Genomic DNA, 23,653 nt, shown 5'->3' on the forward strand with positions numbered 1-23,653 from the left:
AAGACTTTTACAATACCCTAGTTGGGCAGGAGGAGGAGAAAGACGAAGGAGAACAGGCAGGAGCAAGGAGGCAAGGATCCAGGGTACAGATAAGAAGAGAAAAGGAACCAGTGGAGATACGAAAGGAGAAAGAAGTCGTTCTAGACGAAAAAGGGGAAGAACCAAAGGAAGTGAGAGAAATAAGGGCAACAAGGAGCACACGACCCAAATACACATAGAAGTATGTCGGGAGAAATCAAGATCCTATCATTGAATATTAATGGTCTAAACTCACCCCAGAAGAGGAAAACAATATTTAATAAATTAAAACATTTGAATTATGATATAATTGCAATGCAAGAGGTCCATATGACTAAAAGACAGATCCAGATTTTAGAATGTCCTAGATTGGGTAAACTTTACGTGGCACTGGCTCACCAAAAGAAAAGAGGAATAGCACTATATGTCAAAGACACAATTCAGACTAAACTAATTTATCATGATGAGGAAGGGAGAATACTAATCGTGGAAATAATGTTAAACCAAAAAAAGGTGTCACTGGTTGTAATATATGCACCTAATGAAGGCCAGGAAAATTTCTATTATAGACTACATAGCATTATTCGAGAGATGGGAAGCGAATATGTTTGTTTACTGGGTGATTTCAATGCTATAGTTGACCCGAAACGGGACTATAAAAGTGGAAAGAAGAGAAAAGGAGCTAGGAGAACTTTGCCAAGGTCATTCTTCCAAATGGCTGAAGAACTTAATTTGTTTGATGTATGGCGAGAAAGATGTCCAGAGGGTAAGCAATATACCTTCTACTCGAATAGACAGGAATCCTGGTCAAGGATAGATATGGTCTGGCTGCCGATGAAGCTAATCTCAGAAGTGAAGGAGATAGATATAGAACCCAATCTATGGGCTGACCACAATCCCATGAGCATTATTTGGAAAAAACAAAAGGGCAGTTATCGTTGGTTACTCAATAGGTCAATTCTAAAAGACCAGGAATATATTAAAAAAGTCAACCAAGAATTAAGATTTTTCTTCAAAGAAAACGGACCAGGAGACACATCCATACAGAACCTATGGGATACGACTAAGGCATTTATAAGAGGGGTCACAATATCAGCTACAGCCAGGAAGAAAAAAACCGAGAATCTAAAAATAAGAGAGCTGAAAGAAAGGTATAGAAATTTAGAGAGTGAACTGCAAAAGAAACCGCAGAACAGAAGTATAAAAGGAAATATGGAACTGATTAAACATGAATTGGCTATATTTGAAAAAGCAAAATTGGCACAATCTATAAAAAAAGCAAAACAAAACTACTTTGAGAATGCAAATAAACCGGGGGCGATGGCTATCCTATAGGTCCGTGATGGCGAACCTATGGCACGCGTGCCACAGGGGGCATGCGGAGCCATTTCTGAGGGCACGCGAGGCATTGCCCTGTCAGCTCCAGTGCGCATGCACCCGCTGGCCAGCTGATTTTCGATAGTTTTTTTTAATCTCCGGAGGATTCCCTGAAGCCTCCAAAGGGTGAAAAACAGCCCAATTAAAAGAGAGCTGCCGGAACGGGGAAAGACAAGCGGCAAGGAAAGAGGCTTCTTTCACTCGTGCTGGCTGCTCTGTTCCCCCCTCCCCCCTGCTACTAAAAAGGATCCTGCCCGATCGCTTGAATCCACAGGGAAATGAGGGAGCTGCCAGCACGAGTGAAAGAAGCCTCTTTTCTTGCCGCTTGTCTTTCCCCCGTGTTGGCTGCTCTGTTCCCCCCTCCCCCTGCTACTAAAAAGGATCCTGCCCGATCGCTTGAATCCACAGGGAAATGAGAGAGCTGCCAGCACGAGTGAAAGAAGCCTCTTTTCTTGCCGCTTGTCTTTCCCCCGTGCTGCCTGCTGTGTTCCCCCCCCCTGCTACTAAAAAGGATCCTGCCCGATCGTTTGAATCCACAGGGAAATGAGAGAGCTGCCAGCACGGGGGAGACAAGCGGCAAGGAAAGAGGCTTCTTTCACTCGTGCTGCCTGCTGTGTTCCCCCCCCCCTGCTACTAAAAAGGATCCTGCCCGATCGCTTGAATCCACAGGGAAATGAGAGAGCTGCCAGCACGAGTGAAAGAAGCCTCTTTTCTTGCCGCTTGTCTTTCCCCTGTGCTGGCTGCTCTGTTCCCCCCTCCCCCCTGCTACTAAAAAGGATCCTGCCCGATCGCTTGAATCCACAGGGAAATGAGAGAGCTGCCAGCACGAGTGAAAGAAGCCTCTTTTCTTGCCGCTTGTCTTTCCCCCGTGCTGGCTGCTCTGTTCCCCCCTCCCCCCTGCTACTAAAAAGGATCCTGCCCGATCGCTTGAATCCACAGGGAAATGAGAGAGCTGCCAGCACGAGTGAAAGAAGCCTCTTTTCTTGCCGCTTGTCTTTCCCCCATGCTGGCTGCTCTGTTCTCCCCTCCCCCCTGCTACTAAAAAGGATCCTGCCCGATCGCTTGAATCCACAGGGAAATGAGAGAGCTGCCAGCACGGGGGAGACAAGCGGCAAGGAAAGAGGCTTCTTTCACTCGTGCTGCCTGCTGTGTTCCCCCCCCCTGCTACTAAAAAGGATCCTGCCCGATCGCTTGAATCCACAGGGAAATGAGAGAGCTGCCAGCACGAGTGAAAGAAGCCTCTTTTCTTGCCGCTTGTCTTTCCCCTGTGCTGGCTGCTCTGTTCCCCCCTCCCCCCTGCTACTAAAAAGGATCCTGCCCGATCGCTTGAATCCACAGGGAAATGAGAGAGCTGCCAGCACGAGTGAAAGAAGCCTCTTTTCTTGCCGCTTGTCTTTCCCCCGTGCTGGCTGCTCTGTTCCCCCCTCCCCCCTGCTACTAAAAAGGATCCTGCCCGATCGCTTGAATCCACAGGGAAATGATAGAGCTGCCAGCACGAGTGAAAGAAGCCTCTTTTCTTGCCGCTTGTCTTTCCCGCATGCTGGCTGCTCTGTTCCCCCCTGCTACTAAAAAGGATCCTGCCCGATCGCTTGAATCCACAGGGAAATGAGAGAGCTGCCAGCACGGGGGAGACAAGCGGCAAGGAAAGAGGCTTCTTTCACTCGTGCTGCCTGCTGTGTTCCCCCCTCCCCCCTGCTACTAAAAAGGATCCTGCCCGATCGCTTGAATCCACAAGGAAATGAGAGAGCTGCCAGCATGGGGGAGACAAGCGGAAAGGAAAGAGGCTTCTTTCACTCGTGCTGCCTGCTGTGTTCCCCCTCCCCCATGCTACTAAAAAGGATCCTGCCCGATCGCTTGAATCCACAGGGAAATGAGGAGAGCTGCCAGCAGGGGGGAAAGACAAGCAGTAAGGAAAGAAGAAAAGAGGCTTCTTTCACTCAACGTGGCTGCTGTTGCCCTTTTCTCCATTTCAGTGCTAGGGCATCGAGGTTGCCCCACCCACCATCGCCCAGGTCCTCGCTTCTACCAAACATTTCTTTGCCTACCTGATTTCCAGCTCCATTGCATTTCTTGCCATCGTGTGCAGAGAAACAAAGTTTGTGGGACTAAAAAAAAACTTCAATCAATTACAACTTGGGGAGGGGGAAGAGATCTCGCAAAGTTGGAATTGATTGATTGAAAGGAGTTTTTTTAGTCCCACAAACTTTGTTTTCCTGTCCAAAACGGCAAGAAACACGATGGAAAAATGCTACAGAGGGGAAATTAAATAGGCAAAGAAATGCTTGGGAGAAGCGAGGACCTGGGCGATGGGGGGTGGGGCAGGCTCCATGGAGTGGTGCTGAAATGGAGAAAAGGGCAACAGAGCAACCACCTTGAGGGGGGAAAATCTGCTTTTCCTTATTTCCTTGCTACTTGTCTTTCCCTCATGCAGATTGCTCTCTTCCTCATTTCCCTTTGGACTGCAGTGACCAGGCAGGATCCTCTGTGCTAGCACAGGGGAGGAGGGGAAACAGAGCAGCCACCTTGAGGGAAAAAAACTGCTTTTCCTTATTTCCTTGCTGCTTGTCTTTCCCTCATGCAGATTGCTCTCTTCCTCATTTCCCTTTGGACTGCAGTGACCAGGCAGGATCCTCTATGCTAGCACAGGGGAGGGGGGGGGGGAACAGAGCAGCCACCTTGAGGGGAAAAAGCTGCTTTTTCTTCTTTTCTTGCTGCTTTTCTTTCCCCTGTGCCAGCAGCTCTCTTCATCATTTGTCTATTGACTGTAGTGCCCAGGATCCTCTTTAATAGAAGGGGAGAATTTAGCAACTGGACTCACACCTGCCATTGTAAAAAGGGCCCAATCTTTACACAGGAGATTGATAAGGGAAGGTTTTTTGACACAGGAGCACACTTGAGCATCCCCCCACCCCCACCCCAATCTCTGCACGTTAGTGGCAGAGCAACTTCTCCCCTCACTGGGTGTTATCCAAGGGGAAGCAGCCAGAGCAGGGAGTGGCGAGGAAGCCTTGTGCAAAAATGCACGGTCCACACAGGTGAGCGGAGACATTACGTTATGTGGGTCGGCACTCGAGTTCGTGTGATAGCGCGCACGTATGTGCTTTTGGCACCGAGGCGAAAAAGGTTTGCCATCACTGCTATAGGTTGAGGAAGCAAAAACAAGAGAACTGGATCAATAAACTACAAGATGAAAAAGGCGAGATCTGCTACCAACTAGAGGAAAAGAAAAAGATTATCCAAGAGTTTTATGATCAATTATATAAAGAAAACCGAGACTATACAAAGGAAGGAATATTACAGTATTTGGAAAAGTCAGATCTGCCAAAGGTACCAGAGGAGATTAAGGACATGTTCAATGAAGACATTAAAACATCAGAGATAACCGAGGCCATACAAAGGCAAAAGAATAATAAAGCTGCAGGGCCGGATGGGTTGCCAGCGGAAATTTATAAAGAATTCCAGGATATACTTGTCCCAACATTGTTGGAAGTCTACAACGCTGTGTTGAAAGAGGCGAAGACACCGTTATCATGGACGGAGGCTAACATTGTACTATTACCTAAGGCGGACACAGACCAGGTGCTTATACAAAACTACAGACCAATATCACTGCTAAATGCAGATTACAAAATCTTTGCCTCAATAATAGCAGAAAGGCTGAAAAAATTTCTTACATTGTTCATCCATACAGATCAAAATGGATTCCTCCCCAGAAGACAAATTAAAAACAATATGAGAATTATTTTGGACATTCTTGAATATTATGAAGTGCACAATGACAAACAGGTTGCACTAATCTTTCTCGATGCCCAAAAGGCATTTGATAATGTCAACTGGGAATTTTTGCACCAACAACTAGAATATATGGATTGTGGGGATAAATTTATAAACACGATCAGAGCAATTTATACAAACCAAAAAGCCAAAGTAATAATCAATGGTGAACTAACACAAAGTATTATAATCCAGAAGGGTACAAGACAAGGTTGCCCCCTATCCCCCCTGTTGTTCATACTAACCCTAGAAGTACTAGCCAGGAATATACGTAAAGAGGTACAGATAAAGGGACTAGAAATTAAAAAGGAGCAATTTAAGTTACAGGCCTTTGCGGACGATCTAGTGTTTGTGCTAGAAGATCCTATGAAGTCTGGTACGAAACTCATTGAGGAACTGACAGAGTATGGGAAAATAGCAGGTCTAAAGATAAATATGACAAAGACCAAAATGCTGACTAAAAATATGAAATCAAAAGCAAAAGAGGAGTTAACGAAGAAATTGGGTATCCAAATTGTCAAAAAAGTTAAATATCTTGGTATACATTTATCTGCGAGGTGTGTGACCATCAAAGAAGACAATTATACTAATCTGATTAATAAAACTAAGAAGGATCTAGAAAGATGGAAAAACCTACAACTGTCCTTGATGGGAAGGATCGCAGTTATAAAAATGAATATATTACCAAAATTTCTTTTCCTATTTCAGAATATACCCATTAAATTAGAAAAAGGTGTCTTCAAAGATTTGAATCAATTGGTCTCGAAATTTATCTGGCAGGGAAGAAAACCAAGAATAAAACTTAAGGCTATGCAAGACACTAAGGAAAAGGGAGGATTTGGCGTACCAGATTGGGAACTCTATTATACTGCAGCCATATTAACATGGCTAAGGGAATGGATAATGCTGAGAAATAAAAGATTATTCAAATTGGAAGGCCATGACCTCCAAGCAGACTGGCATGCCTTCCTCTGGTATGAAAAAGGATCTGCACACAAATATTTTAGTAGACATTACATTAGACAATCTCTGTTAATAAATTGGAACAAAATTAAACATGACCACTATACCAAAATACCTATTTGGCTACATACACCCAAATTTAATTAACGTGGAAAATATAGTCACATATAAAGAGCTATTGAACAGGCAGGGGGAGATCAAAACCAGATCAGAATTGACATCCCAAGGAATACAAGTAGAATGGTGGTGTTATTTACAGATACAATCAAGGTATGCACAGGATAGGAAGAACGAAGGTATTGCCAAAGACTACACAATATTAGATAAACTGTTGATACAGACAGAAAACAGACTGATCAAAGTGCTGTATAGATTTTTGTTGGAATATAAACTAGAAGAAGAACATGTCAAAGAAACCATGGTCGCCTGGGCGAAAAATTTCGTTTACAATGTGGAATTGGCTAAGTGGGAAAAACTTTGGATACTTAATCAGAAATTAACATTGACTACGGCGTATAAAGAAAACCTTTACAAGATGTTCTACAGATGGCATCTCCCGCCAGCATGGCTTTCTAAAATGTTCAAAAATCTGGCCCCAAATTGTTGTTGGAAGTGTAAAAAAACACCAGGCACCTTCTACCATATGTGGTGGACGTGCAATGAGGCAAAGAAATATTGGAAAATGATCCAATCATGGTTGGAACAAATGGTGGGAGAACAAATTATGTTTAAACCAGAAGCTTTTCTCCTAGGCATAATACCGGAGGGGTTTAAGAAAGATACACTCTATCTAATTATACATATACTGACTGCAGCGCGCATAACCTATGCACAGCATTGGAAAAAAGAAAATACACCATCAGAGCTAGATATAATCAGAAAAGTGTTGGCCTGGCTTCCGGTTCCGGCGGCTACGGCGACAGGCAAGCCTTTGCCTGCTCCCGCTCTCCCGGTGGGCTTCCCCCGCTTCTGGGGGGGCACAGGACGCCCCGGAGAGGTGTCCTGCCGAGGGAATGGCTCGCGGAGGGTCCTGGCGTCGGCGGCGGCTGGCGGGGGCTCCTCCGCTTCGTTCTAGGCACCGGGGAGCAGTATCGGAGGGCGCCCGTGTGCGCGCGCCTCGCCCCATGCCGATCGGAGAACGCGCTATTGAACGAAGCAGCGGCAATGTGGTGAGAGGCTGCCCTTCTCCATTCCCTCTATCTTAAATTTATGGACCCTCCAGCATCTTTTTAAGAAAAAAAAGTTAAACTTTCGGACTTTTGCCAGAGGTGCGGCTAGAGGGAGGGGGATTTCCCCCCCTCCCTTGGACAAGCGGCTTGAGAAAATTTTGCTTTCGCCCTCAGGGGAAGGAGGAGGGGGGAGAGCCAACTAATGATGCCTCACCCTTATAAAAGTGACTTTCATCGGACTTAGCTCCAGAATCTATGGGTGAACTGAGAACTTTTTGAATTTTTAAAACTTTATTATGCCTCTGAGCCCAAAGCTGGCAGGGCAAGATGGCACACTTCCGTTGTCTTCATGAACTGTGAAACCTGACTCCACCTCTAAAATTCAGGCTTCCGGTCTTTGTCTCCGAGCCACCCAGAGGAATCTTTTGTGGATTGTTCTTCTTTGAACTCTTTGGGGAAAAAAAAACTTTCATCTACTGCTAGACTGACTAAAGAAATCCCCATCTGTTTGGATCCTCTGCCTTCTGGATTCGCCTGCCTGCTCTACTTCTCCAGCTGCCCAGTCTCTATTTTGACAGACTTCATTGCTTTAAAAACCATGCCTCCAAAAAGACCACCTCCTGGAAAGCCTGGATTTGCTACTTCTGCCCCAACGTCTGCAACGTCTAGCCCAGCTACACAGTCAAAGATAACAGAACTGATGCAACCCAAGACTACAGAGATAGACTTTCAACAAATGCTTCAACAAATTCTACAGGGCCAGGAGGAAATTAAGAAACAGTTAAGGGAAATGAAAGATGAAATTAAACAGAACCAAGCCCAAATTTTTAAGAACTCACAGAGACTGGACCTTGTGGAGGGTGGGGTGGCGGAGGCGAGGGGGGGGGGTAGAGGCTTTACAGAAGGGGAACAAAGAACTTGACATCCAACAAATGAAAATAGAGTTTGAGAGAATGTCCTTTTACCTTAGATTTCAAAATGTAATAGAAGCAGATGGGGAAAACATAAGGGACATTATGACTAATATTTTAGCTGAATACATACACAAAGATAAACAACAGATGGATTGGGAGATAGACCTAGCTTATAGAGTGAATTCAGCATATGCCAGAACACATAATGTACCCAGAGAGGTTCACATTAAATTTCTTAGGAAAACCACAAGAGATGAAATACTGGGTGTGCAAAGGGGGCAAACATTGACATACTGTGATAGGGAGATAACCATTCTAAAGCAGATTCCCAAAAAAATTAGGGAAAAAAGGAAAAATTATTCGCAATTGGCGAATAAATTATACCAGAAGGGGGTGTGGTTTAGATGGTTGATGCCTGAAGGTATGCTAATATTCTGGGAGGAGACAAGAATCAGAATTAATACACCCATAGAGGCACAGGCCTTTATGGAAAAAAACAAAGCCAACCTAGAAAAAATAGAAGATACTACAACGGTCATACAGGACACGGGAGGGGCCGGAGCTCTGCCAGCGGGGGGTGAAGGGGCAACACCAAGAAAACTCAGATCACAAAAATAAATAAGGAAATCACAATGTTATAAACAGACCGAAAGTAAATATGAATTTATAACTAGACTATATATTATAATTATATAAATTGATTGAAAATTATTTTTTCTAGAATTAAGATGCTGACTTTTTATGATTATGTATTAAGATTTGATATTTTGATGTAACCTAGGAGTTTGGAGGGAGGGGGCGTCTGCCACATTTGCAACTGCCAAAATTTGTAATTCCACCTACCCCTTTTCCACATAAATGTTTTTAAAAAAACCAATAAAACTTTTTGAAAAAAAAAAAAGAAAAAAAAAGAAAAGTGTTGGCCTGTGTAAAAGCAGGTAGGCCCACTTTGGAACTTAAAAATAAAGGGGAATCAGAATATTTTGAGGTATGGAATAGATTTTTTGACTGGTATAAGTTAAGATGACAAGACTGGAACAAATGTATATATTGTGATCGAACAGAAGGACAGACAATGTATTAAGTAGAATAACTGTTAATGGTTAAAACTAGCTGTACATAATGTGAATATATGATCACCCCGACTCCGCGGCATTGCATTGTTTTTAATGTAAAAACTATATATATATCAACTGATAAGGAACAGAGCCCGTGGCTTAGTGGCTAAAACTCCTGCCTAAGATATATACAGCCCGGGTTCAAATCCCAGTAAGGGTATGGCTAGCTGATGAGAGCTAATTAGCTCGAAATAGATCTATACTAGTCTCTTTATTTATTTATCAGTACAAATATCACACACACACACACACACACACACACACACACACACACACACACACACACACACACACACACATATATATATATATATATATATATATATATATATATATATATATATATATATATATATATAATAACATTGACTTTTTGACATTTTTGATGGATTTGGATGGATTACTGAATAACGTTTAGCCCACTAAAATAAAGTAAAATATTACAACAAGGAACAAATATACCCCAAATGGAAATACTCTTAATGCTTCAAGATATCAAGGAAACTATGATAAGGAATCATATGGAGATGATGGAACTGATGCACGATACGGATCTGAGACCAGGAAAACTCCAGCAAATGATAATGGAAAATGAAAAAAAAATTCAGATAATAGAGAATTCAGAGGGAGTAGAAGAAAGAAAGGAGGAGAGAAATCAACAAATGATACAAGTAGATAAAGATATAGAAGAGATAGTAAAAATAGAGCAGATAATTATTTTTCAAGAGGCCAAAGAGCAAAGAAAAAAAATCCCTTAGAAGAGACAAAGAGGTACTGATGGGTATTTTAGAGAGCAGATGGTCAGGTTTTCGAAAGATGCCCTAATCAGTTCATGAGCCTTGAGCCAAGTTTCAATCATTTATTAGGAACAACATTTTGGCAATATCCCATTGGAGTCAGATCTGACATCATGTAAGTTACGGTTGAACTTTGCTCCTGTTTCTCCCCTCGCTTCAGTCTGTGTCATAAATCACATTATCCAACAAGGTGCTCCAGTAGGCTATAGAATTCCACACTTCAAAAGCCTGCTGTGCTAATCTGAGATCCTATTTTAGTCGAAGGTATGTGTGGAATGTGCTCCCCCCCTTTTCTCACCATGCCAATCTGATAATAGACATGGAAATGCTTTGTGAATTGACATTTGGCTCCCCTCACTTCCTGAAAGCGACATGTGCAAGCAAAAACAATTTGAGTAAAGGTATAGCATTTAGGCTTGTTTGGATTTTCTGCATGGAATTTTGCTGTAAGGTGATCAGCCTGGATATTTCTACTCTTTACCCAAGATGCCTCTGACCAGGGTAGTCCTTCCACTTGATTGTGTGGAGTTGTCGTCTGTGCCAATTCGAATCAAGGATTCATTGCACCTCATAATGGTCGGGGGCTCACGGGGAAGTGGTCTCAGGGTTAATCTGACCATGGGTTTTAAGAGACCACTATGGAATACCGGGTGCATCTTCCCTAGCAGGTGGGGCAGTTTCAATTGCACCGTAACTGGGTTGATGATCTTTACTATGGGGAATGGTCCCATAAACTTTGACCCCAGTTTCTTGCTAGGAAGTTTTAACCTCAGATATTTTGTGGAGAGGTAGACCTTCTCTCCCACCTGGAATGGCCATTGTGGAGTTCGGTGTTTATCTGCCTATTTCTTATAGATTTGCACCGCTTTAGCTAGTGCTTTTTTGACATTCTCCCAGGTTGCTTTCAGCATTGAAATCCAATCAGTCCAGCTGACTGAGGAGGGGGGGGGTCTACTTTGAACGGTGCTAGTTCCGTGCTACAGTGAATAGCATTATTGTACGCCACCTCAGCAAAAGACAGGGGGTCCACCCAATTGGATTGCTGATAGTTCACGTAGCACCTCAAGCTCTACAATGGTATTCAGTCTCTCTGCTCCCCCATTGGTGCTCAGTTGAAAAGCTGAGCTAAGGCCCTGGGATGACCCAATGGATCGCAGGAACTCCCTCCAGAACCTAGCTGTGAACTGGACCCCTTCCAGCAGGTGTAGAGTAGCACTGTTCCCACTGCCACATCACTGGCATCTGCTTGGATAACAAAGGGCTGTTCGTGATCAGGGTGCTTCAGCACCAGCTCCTTTGCAAACATTTCTTTTAGTATTTCAAAAGCCTCTTGGCAGGTTAGGTCCGATTTTAGAAGTTGTCCCAGGCGTGGTTTCATTCCTGGGTTCCCTGTCTTTAGGGCTCAATAATGGGTTTGGCAATCTTCGTGAAGGAGGGGATGAATTGCCTGTAGAAGTTCAGGAACCCTAGAAAGCTTTGTAGGTGTCTGCAGCTGTGAGGGGGTTGCCAGCCTAGGATGGCTTGCACTTTGGCTGGGCCCATCTCTATTCCCTCATTTGACATTTGGTAACCCAGGTAGTCTAGCCATGTGCAAAAGAATTCAGATTTTGATAGCATGACATCAATGTTCCCTCTAATTTTTTTTCAGTGTGAGCAGAAAAGTATAGTGTTTGAGCGGCACATTTTCATGCCTGAGCAGCACCTGAATTTTTTTCACAGGTGTCATCTACGACAACAACGAAATCTGTATTATTTGAAACTCAAAAGTTATGTTTATTCAAGGTACCCGCTTAATTAAAAGTTATTTAGTATCACTTAACAACGCTCCTGCTTAGCAACCAAAATGTTGGGTCAGAAACTCTGGCATTTGAAGCACGCAAGTCTTAAAGCTGTCAAGTTACAAGATCCTTGCATCCCTAACCCTTTAGGGAAAAAAAACCTCAAGCGGTCTTCAAACCTGACAGCTTGAAAACTTGTGGACTTCAACTCCCAGAACTCCTTCTCCAGGCACGTTGGCTCAGGAACTCTGGCATTGAAGCATGTAAGTCTTAAAGCTGTCAAGTTGCAAGATCCTGGCACCACTAACCCTTTAGAAAAAAAACCCTAGGGGTCTTCAAACCTGACAGCTTGAAGACTTGTGGACTTCAACTCCCAGAATTCCTCCTCCAGTCATGTTGGCTCAGGAACTCTGGCATTGAAGCATGTAAGTCTTAAAGCTGTCAAGTTGCAAGATCCTGGCACCACTAACCCTTTAGAAAAAAAAAAACCAGGGGTCTTCAAACCTGACAGCTTGAAGACTTGTTGACTTCAACTCCCAGAATTCCTCCTCCAGTCATGTTTCGGCGACGTCATCTGCGTGGATCTGCTCCATCTTCGGGTTTTTTCACAGGGGGTAGGGCTGCCGCTGAAGATGCCGACGAGCCCTTGCCGCCACCAGAATAGCAGCTGCCTCCTCTTCCTCCTACTCCTCCAACAGCACCACCACATTTGCTGCCCGGCGCTGCGGCTGAGGTGAAGCCGCCAAAGCTCCCGCTGGCGCCCCCGCCCGTGTCAGCAGCGGCGGCGCGTCCCCCTCTACTTGGAGCACCTAAGCTGGCCACCGCATTACCCCTGCTGCCTTCTCCTTCTCTGCCGTGCTTTTGAGAAGCCATGAGGCCTTTTTCCCCTGCTCCCGCCCCCTCCGCCGCCTTCCTACTGGCTCCCGCGGCCTCATGGCTCCTCAAAAGCACAGCAGAGGAGGAGGGGGCAGGGGTAATGCGGGGCTCAGCTCAGGTGCTCTGAACGGAGGGGGAGGCGCCGCTGCCACGGGTGGGGGCGCCGGCGGGAGCTTTGGCGGCTTTTCACCTCGGCTGCAGCGTTGGGCAGCAAATGTGGTGCTGTTAGAGGAGGAAGAGGCGGCAGCAGATATTCCGGCAGCGGCAGGGGCTTTGGGGTTTTACTTTAGCCGCAGTGCCGGGCGCAAGCAGCTAGGATTGGCCGCCTACAAAGGACCTCCCCGGGCTTGCTTTCCTGAACTCAGTCACCCCGCGCTCATCAAAACAAGTCCAGGGAGGTCCTTTGCGGGCAGCCAGTTCTAGCCGCCTACAAAAAACCTCCCCAGCCTCCGGCGCCTGTGACAGTAGAAATCACTGTGCGGCAGTTGGAAACTGCTGCATGGTGTTTTCTTTCCACCTGCGTGGCCGCGCAGCCACGCACCTTAGAGGGAACAGTGCTTGACATACAGGTTGGCTTCCAGAAGTTTTTCTAGTACCCAGCGGACCAGGAGTATGTAGTCATTCATGGTCTCCATGTAGATGAGGATGTCATTCAGATAGACAAGAACTCCCTTGTAGAGGTGCTCATGCAGCACCTCATTTATTAACTGCATGAGCACTGCTGGGGCTCCCTGCAGTCTGAAAGGCATCACTTTGAATTGGAAGCTCCTTAGGGGCTCTGTTTTCCACTCATCTCCCTCTCTGAAGTGTACTTCACAGTATGCTTCTCTGAGGTCTAGTTTGGTGAAGACTTTTCCCTTGGCCAGGTGAGATAGCATGTCCTTCATGAGGGGGAGGGTTATAGGTTGTGTACGCACATGGCATTGATTCCTCTAAAGTCCACACAATCTCATAGTTCCATCTTTTTTTCTTTGAAGAGGAATGACGCTGCGACCCATGGTTGGCTGGCTTCATAAACCCCCTTGCTAGGGTTTTGTCTATGTATTTGCACATTTCTTACATTTCCTGGGGCATCATGGCATACAGTTTGGGCTTGGATAGTTTTGCCCAGTGGATGATTTTGATGGCGTAGTCTGCCTCATGATGGTGGTGGTGGTGATGGGCAGAACATCGCACTTGGCCTTGCTGAATACTTCTGCGAGGTCCCGATATTCCCTTGGGATCTGTTCGGTCTCTGGGGTTTTGTCAGTTGTGGCTGCCAGTTCTGGTGGGCTCTTTGGGGGGGGGGGGTTCCCTGCATGGGCGGTGTTTCTGCTTGCTGGCATGAACGGGCCTAAGTCTGTGGGTAATCCTTTGCCACCAGATGGTTGGTCCCCACTTCAGAGGTGAGTTTCCATTATTTTTACTACCAGTTTGCTTTGTGCGCAGAATACGCTGCCGCCAATACTGGTTTCCCCAATCTGGACCAAACCGGCAGAAACCCACCACTGCCCTACTTGTCTAGCCAGGAGAGTCCCAGTATGACTGCATCTGTCATTTTGGGAGTTATTAGGAATTGAATTACTTCCCTGTGATCTTCTACCTCTAGTCTCACTGGTTTGGTCAGGTGGGTGGCATAGGCTCCTCCCATTAGGGACCCATCAACCTGTTCAAACCAGATCGGGTGGGCCAGTCTTTTTGTTCTGATTCCCAGTTTCAGGACTGTGGTTAGGTTGATCAAGCATCTAGTGCAGCCTGAGTCTATTAGGGCTTAAAAAGTCCCCTGGGTTCCCATTTTTGGGGCTGTGAGGTGTATTGGAAAAAGGAAAGGGTGAACTGGTCCTCTCACCATTGGGTCATTTTTGCCTTCGTCCTTGCTGTCATAGGATTCTGGCAACTGATTGTTGTTCCTTGGGGTCCCCCCCCTTCGGCTGTGTGGGGAGGGACCTCTGCAGCTATTTGGGGCCTCGTTCTGATCGTGCCTGGGTGGTGGCTCTGGCCTTGGCTTCGGGGCTGGGGTTGTTCATGCAGATGCCATGTGACCCACCCCCTGCATCTGTAGCATTTCAGCGGACTATGAGGGGGGGGGCTGGTTTCAGGGCCCACTGTATTGCTGTGGTTCCCCGATGGCTGGGTGGTTTCAGGTCAGGTTGACCTTGCTCTTTTGTGTCCAGTGGCTTTCTCGTGTTGTTTGTGCACAATCCACCTTTGACTTTTATTGCTATTTGGAACCACTCAGAGAGACGGTTCGGGATGTCCCGGTAAGTGGTTACCTGGGCAATCTGCTTGTCCAGGCTTGTTCTGAAAAAAATGCACTAGCAGTAGCCTAATGGCATTAGCGGTAGTCTTCTAATGACTCTCCTAAATGTGCTCTTTGATGGGGCGGCCCCTATGTTTTAGGTCACTGAGTTCATCTTCCGCATAGGGGTCTTCCTCCGCCTCCTCAAATCTGGCCTCTAGGAGTTGTAGGAAGTCATCTATGCTTTGCAGTTTGTAGGGCTCTCCTCTTGTGGAGGGCTGGTAGCCATTCCCTTGCTTCTCCTTCTAGCCCCTCTGAGATGGTATTCATCATGGCTCTGGGGGATGGGTAGAGGTGTCCATAGCGTTCTAGGTGAGTTTCAGCTGAGTCAAGGGATAGGGCTAACTGGTCTGAGTCCCCATCAAACTTTCCCCTGAACCGTGGCGGTTCGTTCAGCACTGCTCCTCCCTCCTCTAGTCGGCCTCTGTATGCTTGCGCTTGTTATGGCTGGCCAGCTTCCTCAGCTCTAGTTCTACCCTGTCTGCTGCATGGAAGAAGCATTGGTTGCAGCCTCCTTCTGATGGGTGGAGAAGGGGTGCTGCGTTCCCGTCTGCTTCTCCTCACTTCAAAAGGATCCACTGCTCCTCCCCTCTCTTTTGGCCTGCATAATGGCCCCTCTTCACGGAGGGTGGCCTGGTCAAATTTCTCCCTGTGCTGCTCTATGGAACTCCCGAGGGGCTCCATTAAGGGCTTTGGGAGCCGGGCTTGTTTCCAGTCTAGTATCCACTCCACTCTTCCCAGCTCACTCAGGGCCCTTCCCTTTTTCTGGGCATTGGGTGAGGGAGCTCAACCTCAGCTTCTTTAGGGGTTAACTTCCACAAATATTCATCTCTTCTTGCTTCAGTCGCTGGAACAGGCATCTAAGCTTTGATGTCTGAGGTTAGGCTGCACTCCAGCTAAAATCAGGCTCTCTTTGGATAGCCCGTTCTCTGCCATGGTTGCCTGAGTTTCCCTCCAGGCACTCCAGATATCAGGGAGTGATTGGAGAGTCCAGAATTCAGAAGACCTAGTTATCTTGATAGATTTTAAAAGCAGATCTGATTCTCTGTCAGGTTTCCGAAAGATGCCCTAATTAATTCATGAGCCTCGAGCCAAGTTTCAAAAGAAATCCAGTCATTTATTAGGAACAACATTTCGGCAATACCCCATTGGAGTCGTATCTGACCTCAAGTAAGTTACAGCTGAACTTTGCTCCTGTTTCCCCCCCTCTCCTCAATCTATATTATAAATCACATTATCCAACAAGGTGCTCCAGCAGGCTATAGAATTCCATGCCTCACAAGCCTGCTGTGGTAATCTGAGATCTGACTCTAGTCGAAGGTATGCATGGAATGCGCTCCCCCCTTTCCTTACCATGTCAACTTGATAACAGACATGGAAATGCTTTATGAGTTGACACAGACAACAGATATAGATGTAGAAGCAGAGATTTAGATTAAACATGAGTGATGTATAGGGATATAAGAAGGCTTGTTCCCCTAGGGCGGCTTGCTGGAACCCACCGGATTTGGCGGTAGCCGGCAGGGGTGTTTCCAGCCTCGCCCCAGGAGCCGGGGAATGGAGGGGGGGCATGGAACAGCATTTGGCTGTCTGCCCTTTCGCTGAATGGGCTCTGGGAGGAAGGAGTTAATTAAGGAGGAGTGGCTGGAATGCGAGTGGCGAGAGATCCGTCCTAATCTCCTTAATTATTGTTAACGGATAAGGAGCAGACTATTGTAAATTCGTGTTCAATCTATTTGAAATTGGAAGATTAGAGGGGGGTTACTCTTTCTCTTTACCTCCCTTGGATAAAGCAGCATTTGAATTATCTCTCTATATCGGAATGGAGAAAGAATAAAGGCTGACTTGTCACCTGTATTAACTATGTGAGAAAGATTCATATCACACCTGCAAGAGGTGATTGCTGAGCTGTTTTCTTAAAGGAAAAAAAAACTTTATGGAAATCTTTGCTCTTCTCCCTGTGAAAGGAGGAGCCAAGATGGCTCCCCTCCAACTTCATTTTTGTACTTACAAATGAAGTCTGCCTTTTGAAACCACCCTTGAAAAAATCTCTGGCATTGTATTATTACCCCCCCTGAAGGACCCCTGGACCTCTCCTGTTATATGGTCTTCCTGGATTTTGATTATTTGATTTTCCCCTTTCTGGTGTGCCTCCGTGCCTTGGAACTATGATGGAGAACTAACTTTTCACTTTCGGATTTGCCTGCCTCCTTGGATCGGCACCGCTGCACACTCCACTGACGCCATTTCTTTTGTAAAAGATTTATACCATCTCTGAACTCAGATAAATGGGGCCCAAAAAACCACCAACGAGCAAATCATTCTTGGCTCCCACATCTGCCACCTCCAGCCCAATTATGCATCAGACAAAAATTACTTCATTGTTACAACAAGAAGGGACTGGAGAGAGCTCAAAAGACATATCCGTTACCCAAATGTTTCAGGAAATTATGAGGGGTCAAAATGAGTTGAAAAAGGAGGTGACAGATCTCAAAGAAGAACTCAGAGGGGTACAACACCATAATAACAGAAAACAAACAAAGAATTAATGTGTTGGAGGAAGGGGCGGCTGGGCTGGGGGAGGAGGTTAAGGCAGTCTGGAAGGGGAATTTAGAATTGGAAAATTTTATGGCAAAGATAGAACTTGAAAGAATGTCCTTTTTCTCAGATTCCAGAACCTACCAGAGACAGAAAATGAAGATCTTAAGGATATTATTTAGCAGAATATATTAAGAGAGACAAAGAACAGTTGTGGTGGGATATGGATCTGGTTTACAGGATTAATTCAGCATATGCTAGAACACATAATGTTCCAAGGGAGCTACATGTTAAATTTCTTAGAAGGACCATGAGGGATGAGGTGCTAGGGGCTCAAAGGGGGGGACCACTAAAATATAAAGACAAAGAAATTACCATTCTTAAGCAAATTCCGAAAAAAATAAGAGAGAAAAGGAGGAAGTACTCCTCCTTATCAAAGAAATTATATAATAAAGGAGTTTGGTTTAGATGGTTATTGCCAGAGAGAATGTTGATCTTTTGGGAGGGAAACAGAATTAGAATTAATACAGTGGGGGAGGCAGAAGCCTTCATTAAAAAACACAGTTCTCTCCTAGAGGACGAAAATATGGGAGGTAGTGAAAAAGGTAGTAATGTACAAGATATGAAGGAGGGAGGGGCTGTGGCTCCATCTGGGGACAGGGAGGAGGGAGCAATATCGAAAAGGCTCAGGTCACAAAAATAAATGCATTTGAAATATTATTGTAATTGTTGATATACTAGAAAGTGACAAAAAAGAGATGATTGAACACATGGTTGATATAATGTAGAACAAGATTCTGTTTTTGCTTATCTTTTATACGTTGTCTTTAACATTGTAAAAATTGTGAGATTTGGAGGGATTTCTACCACTAGCATGGGAGCTGCCAAAATTTTCTATGTACCCTTTTACCTTTCCCCACAAATGTTTAAAAACCAATAAAATTCTTCTTTTAAAAAAAAGAAAGCTTGTTCCCCACATGCGTCCACTCCCTGTGCATGCGGTCCCCCCACACATGCATTCCCCCCTGCACATTCATGCACCCCTCTCCCACGCGTGCACTTTGCTCTCCCGCATGCATGGCAGAGACCTGAAGTCCAGCTGGCCAGTGGGAGACACACATGCATGTATGGAGGAGCTGAACTGGAGTGACAGCTTGTGTGCCCACAGAGAGGGCGCTGTGTGCCTACTCTGGCACACATGCCAGAGGTTCGCCATCGCAGTATTAAGGGTTAGAATTAAGAGACAGAAAGTAGAAATTGGGAAAACACTACTATGTATACAAAATATAATACATTATAACTACAATGTATAAGCTGAAAGACTATTATTATATATATCTAAATAATACTATTATTGTTATATATATAGATAGATATGTGTGTGTGTGTGTGTGTGTGTGCGTGCGTGTGTGTGTGTGTGTGTATGTTTCTGAGATTCGGTAATGAATTTTCGAGTAGCAAACTTAATGCGTAAATATTTTTTAAATGTTGAGGTATCTTTGCATAAACTAGTACTATTTTCATATACTTGCCAAATCTTGAAGCATAGTCTGGCCGTGGCACCAAAATTATTTTCTTATAAACTTTGCAGAAGGGTTTGATGTCTGCATCAAATGGCCGGTTAGTGGTTCCAATGATTAAAATTCGATCTTCAATTTTTAGAGTTTTCAAAATTTTGGGAAGTTGTTTTTTCAAACGTTTAGGTTCCATCTTCCAGAACAAACACAAATATATGCAGATATATATATATATACACACACACATAAATGTAGTGATGGATTGTAGTTCATTTAAGTGTAGCATCTGCCATAATATAAGGTTAAGTTTCTTTTGCAGTTTTGGATATAAGGTTTACAAAATATATCAAAGCATCAATATATACTGCTACAAAAACACACAGAATGTGAAGAAACTTAACAAGGAACTTTGTGGCAAACATTTTAGCCAGCAGAGGGCAGCAATACCATCATAGCCAATTTAAATATTTATGTCATTTTTCGAAGTATGATTCTTTTAGGTGGTAACACTTTGGATCAAGACTGTTTTTTTACTACTGACTGGCAGTTTATCAAAAATATGACTTAAAATAGATTAAGAGAATTAAGAAATAATAAAATGATAGTTGCATAATAGGGAACTCACATATTTTTACAAACATATGAATCATCTAGTTTAAATTTCTTTTTAAAACTCATTGTGATTCAATGATTAATTTTAAAATCTGATCTTAGCACAGTGTTACAAAATTAATAATGCCAGCTTTTTCAGTAATTATAATTAGTTCTCTTTAAACATGTGACAATTTAAAATTGCTTTGACTTCTTATTTGTTGTTAAAACTGATCTGGTCTTGTTTCTATTGTGCCTAGTGAAAAATTCTGTGTTAATCAAAAATAACTTACATTTCTTCAACAAGGATATATATTTCTAATTATAAAAATAATCTGGTTTGCATTTATCATTATATAATTACCATGCAATAGATTTATGACTAATTAATGTGTGTTCTAAAACCATAAACAAATAAATAAGCAAATGAATGAAAAATTAGCAATTAATATGCTATGTTGCTTGTTTGCTTGTACCATATATAAAAAAGGATTTACCTCTTTTTCAGTTTTAGGTACCTTTTTGTAGAATGTTTTTTCTGTATCTCCAATCCATATAACTGAAGGCTGTAACTGTCTGGCAACCTAGAAGATTAAAAAAAGATATATTTTTTCAAATAAGGAAGTGGTTTGTCTATTTTTTTTAATTTTCCAACCTAATCTTCTGGTCTCCCAGCCAACTACTAACCAGTTCTGACCTCCCAATAGAAAGGAATGTCTGTAACTCAGGGTTAATAAAAGACCTTGGTGCTCTTTGCTTGTAGACATTTCATTACATTTCACTACCCAACTAAGCAACATCATAGGGTTGACATGCCTGCAAGCAAACAATGAAGAGGACTGAGAACTCGAGTTCTGATGTTGCTTAATTTTTTTCAAGATTTGCTAGATGCTGTCACTTGCTGTGACCATCAAGGTATTAAGAATAAGATCAGAAAATTTAGAAGAGAAATTTTATTCATCTTCACCCCTACCTTCCACTCTGTTTCCAAACACCATGAAAAGTTAACCTCCTCCATCTATAATAAATCTTCTCAACAAATGGGAAAAAAAGATACTCTTTGCATGCATAGGTCAATTTTGACCACAAAAATTAATAGGAATTCCTCAGCTGTAAGAAATGTGGTTGCAAAGTGGGTTCAGTAGCTTCAATGAAACAGACAGCAATGTCAGCAAGACCTTAATTTCTAATGAAATTGAAAGGGGAGATAAGAAAGTTGGATTTGGTGGAAAATGGCAGACAGCTCTGTGAAAAGCAATTAATTATCATCATGAACAAAGAGCTGGTGAGTAGACCATCTCTTCAAAACCTTTGCAGAAAAGGAGAGGATGGGAAAATGTGTTTTGAAGAGCTGTTTTTTGTGAGATCATAGAAGAGCAGTCCATGGTGGATTTTCAGCACTGAGAGACAGCAGAAATAGCTGATCTTCTCAAAAGCATAGTCAGCATCTTTCAAAGGATACTAACTTCACAAAATTTCTTTTCTGAATTACATTTGGGAATTGCTTGCTAATTACTTTTCAACTATTAGAAATTTTAGGACCAACAAGTCTGAAAACACTGGGTGACTTTTCCCTCAATCCATAATGAAAGAACATTTGAATCATATAAGATTTTTTGAAAACAAAAATAAACACAAAAAGCTAAATAAGAATTTGTTCTGGGAAAATTATATATGGATTAAGGATCCAGATCAACTTGGAATAGGATTTTGGAATTAATTATAAATATTTCCCATGCGAAATAGATATTTTGGACTTTGGTAAGACAAAATAAAGATAAGAAATTTAAAAAATTGAACACTAGAGGGAATTGAGAATTAAAGTTAAAGGAGAAAAATACACAAGCCTAATCAATAGCAAATTAATTGGAAATTATAGAATGGTATAAACATTTTCACTTTGAACATACTGAAGGATACTTTTGAAAAATGGAATAAGTTAGTATCAACAATGTCAACAGTAATGTTTGCTTCACAGATGGAGTGTGTCCAAAATATGTCATGGAAGAAATGGCAGATGAGGAACTTGTACTTGAGAATATTGAGATGACATTGAAAATGGATCTAAAATTATAGGTTATGAGAATGATATGGAAAATATGACTAACTGAACATACAAATGAAACTGGTTATTTTAAAAATCAAAGGGGAAATAAAAGTAATAAAAAAGAGTGATCAGGATAATTCTTTTATATCAGAGGCTTTGAAGAAACCTGTGAGAAGAAAGAAGAAATGAAATCAAGTTCTATGAAATTATTTGAATGGACTAAGACTGTTAGTACGAATAAATCTAAAGTTGGTTTATTTGATGAAGGTTAAGATAAGATACACTGTTACAAAACTGACAACCTTTTATGAAATTTTGGCTGGTGTCCAAAATTTCTGGCTGACTGAAAAGATGATGCTTTACAGACTTGGCTATAGATAAGAGATGAGGGATGGGATGCAGAGATCATTGGTTATAAACTAAGAGGGGATGAAACAAAAATTATTTATAATTGAAATGAAGATTGGAAGTCAACTTCTTGATATATTTCTTTTCTCTCAATTATATATTTCTTTTTCTAGTTCTTTTTTCTTCTTTTTTTTGCACCTTTTCCTCTTTTTTCTATTTTTCATTCTTTAAGTTTGTATTAGATTTTACTACTTAAACTAATTAAAATCTTTAATAAAAAAGAAATTTGGACAGGGTGAAGAGGCTGATCTTGGTTTAGCAAAATAGATTTGGTAAGCACAATAACAAGGAATCCCTCTTATTTAGGACAGTCAAAATCCAACCCAGATAATGGCAAGGAAGGATTCCATGCACCATTTTGGACAAATGGTTGTCCAACCTTTTCTTCAGCAATGGAGCATTCACATTCACAATTCTCTGAGGAGAGCTGTTCCACTGCTTAATAGTTCTCATAATCAGGAAATTCCTTATTTCCAGGTTAGATCTTCCCCCAAGGAGTGTCCATCCATTGCTCCAGTCTTCTCTTTATTCATGAAGCTAAACATACCTTATAGAGAATAAATTGATGGCCTCTTCCATGTGGCACCCACTTCATGAACTGGAAACTGCTATCATGTCTTCCATCAGTTTTTTCTTCATTCGTTAAGCTAAACATACTTAATTCCTTTACCCATTCTTCATGGGATTTAGACCTCTTACAATCTTCGTTACCCTTCTCTGTACTCTTTTTAGGACTTCTACATTTGTTTTGTATTTTGGTGACCAGACTGGATGCAATATTCCAAATGTGACCGCAACAGTGGAGTATATAGTGGAATTGGAATTCAATATAATGCAGGCACAAGTAATAGGATGAAGACAAATGAGTGTGTAAGGACCTGCTTGCCCCCCCCACACCTCTCAAGAAAGTGTAGACTCTTGAAAACTTGGTATTTCAAAAGGAATCTTTTTATTGAAGAGGGGTGAAAGCAAGTCAACATTCAAAGCAGGCTCTGGGACCTTCAGGCTATACAATCCATGATAAAGGAAATTAGGAACCCCTCCTAACAGACCAATGTGGATTCCCACCAATCTGCGGGTGTGAAAATGGTTTTGTACCAGCCTCTCTGGGAAACAGATAAGAAGAGGTTCTCAGGATCATCGGGAGTTGCAATCCACAGAGCTCCTCTGCATCCCCCAAGAGGTGAGGATTTTCCAGACATCTGAGGCGCCAGGCAAGTTAGAAATCAAGCAAAAGGTTATACAAAAAGACAAGTCAAGAAATAGGATACCTAGGATACATAGAAAGGAGAAAAACAGAATGTATCAAATCCAACCCCTCCTTCTTCCACCAAAGAATGACAGATACACGGATCTGACATATTGCCCTCCTCAGAAAAATGGAAAATCCACCTGGAAAGTCATAAAACATATAAATACATTGAGATTTAGGATGGTTTGTGGGGGTATGCCATGTGGAATTTCCTTAACATTGTGGGAGCTTTTACAGG

The 23,653-nt window shown here is 43.0% G+C and overlaps 1 protein-coding gene across 3 annotated transcripts in view; it reads right to left on the bottom strand.

Moving 5' to 3' along the window:
- The window catches only part of DRC11 (dynein regulatory complex subunit 11), a 268,281-nt gene that overhangs the window by 25,352 nt on the left and 219,276 nt on the right, over nucleotides 1-23,653 (bottom strand). For 2 of the 3 annotated variants that reach the window (XM_081940018.1, XM_081940017.1), the window contains 2 exons: nucleotides 20,206-20,292; nucleotides 19,133-19,310 (listed from right to left, as the gene is read on the bottom strand). In XM_081940018.1, coding sequence (XP_081796144.1) covers nucleotides 19,133-19,310; nucleotides 20,206-20,292 — 265 coding nt within the window. The remainder of the gene's footprint in view (nucleotides 1-19,132; nucleotides 19,311-20,205; nucleotides 20,293-23,653) is intronic. The other variant, XM_081940019.1, reaches the window with a different exon arrangement.

This window comes from Natrix helvetica (genome assembly GCF_964273705.1).
Source record: "Natrix helvetica genome assembly, chromosome: 2".
In the NCBI taxonomy this organism is placed as follows: Eukaryota; Metazoa; Chordata; class Lepidosauria; order Squamata; family Natricidae; genus Natrix; species Natrix helvetica.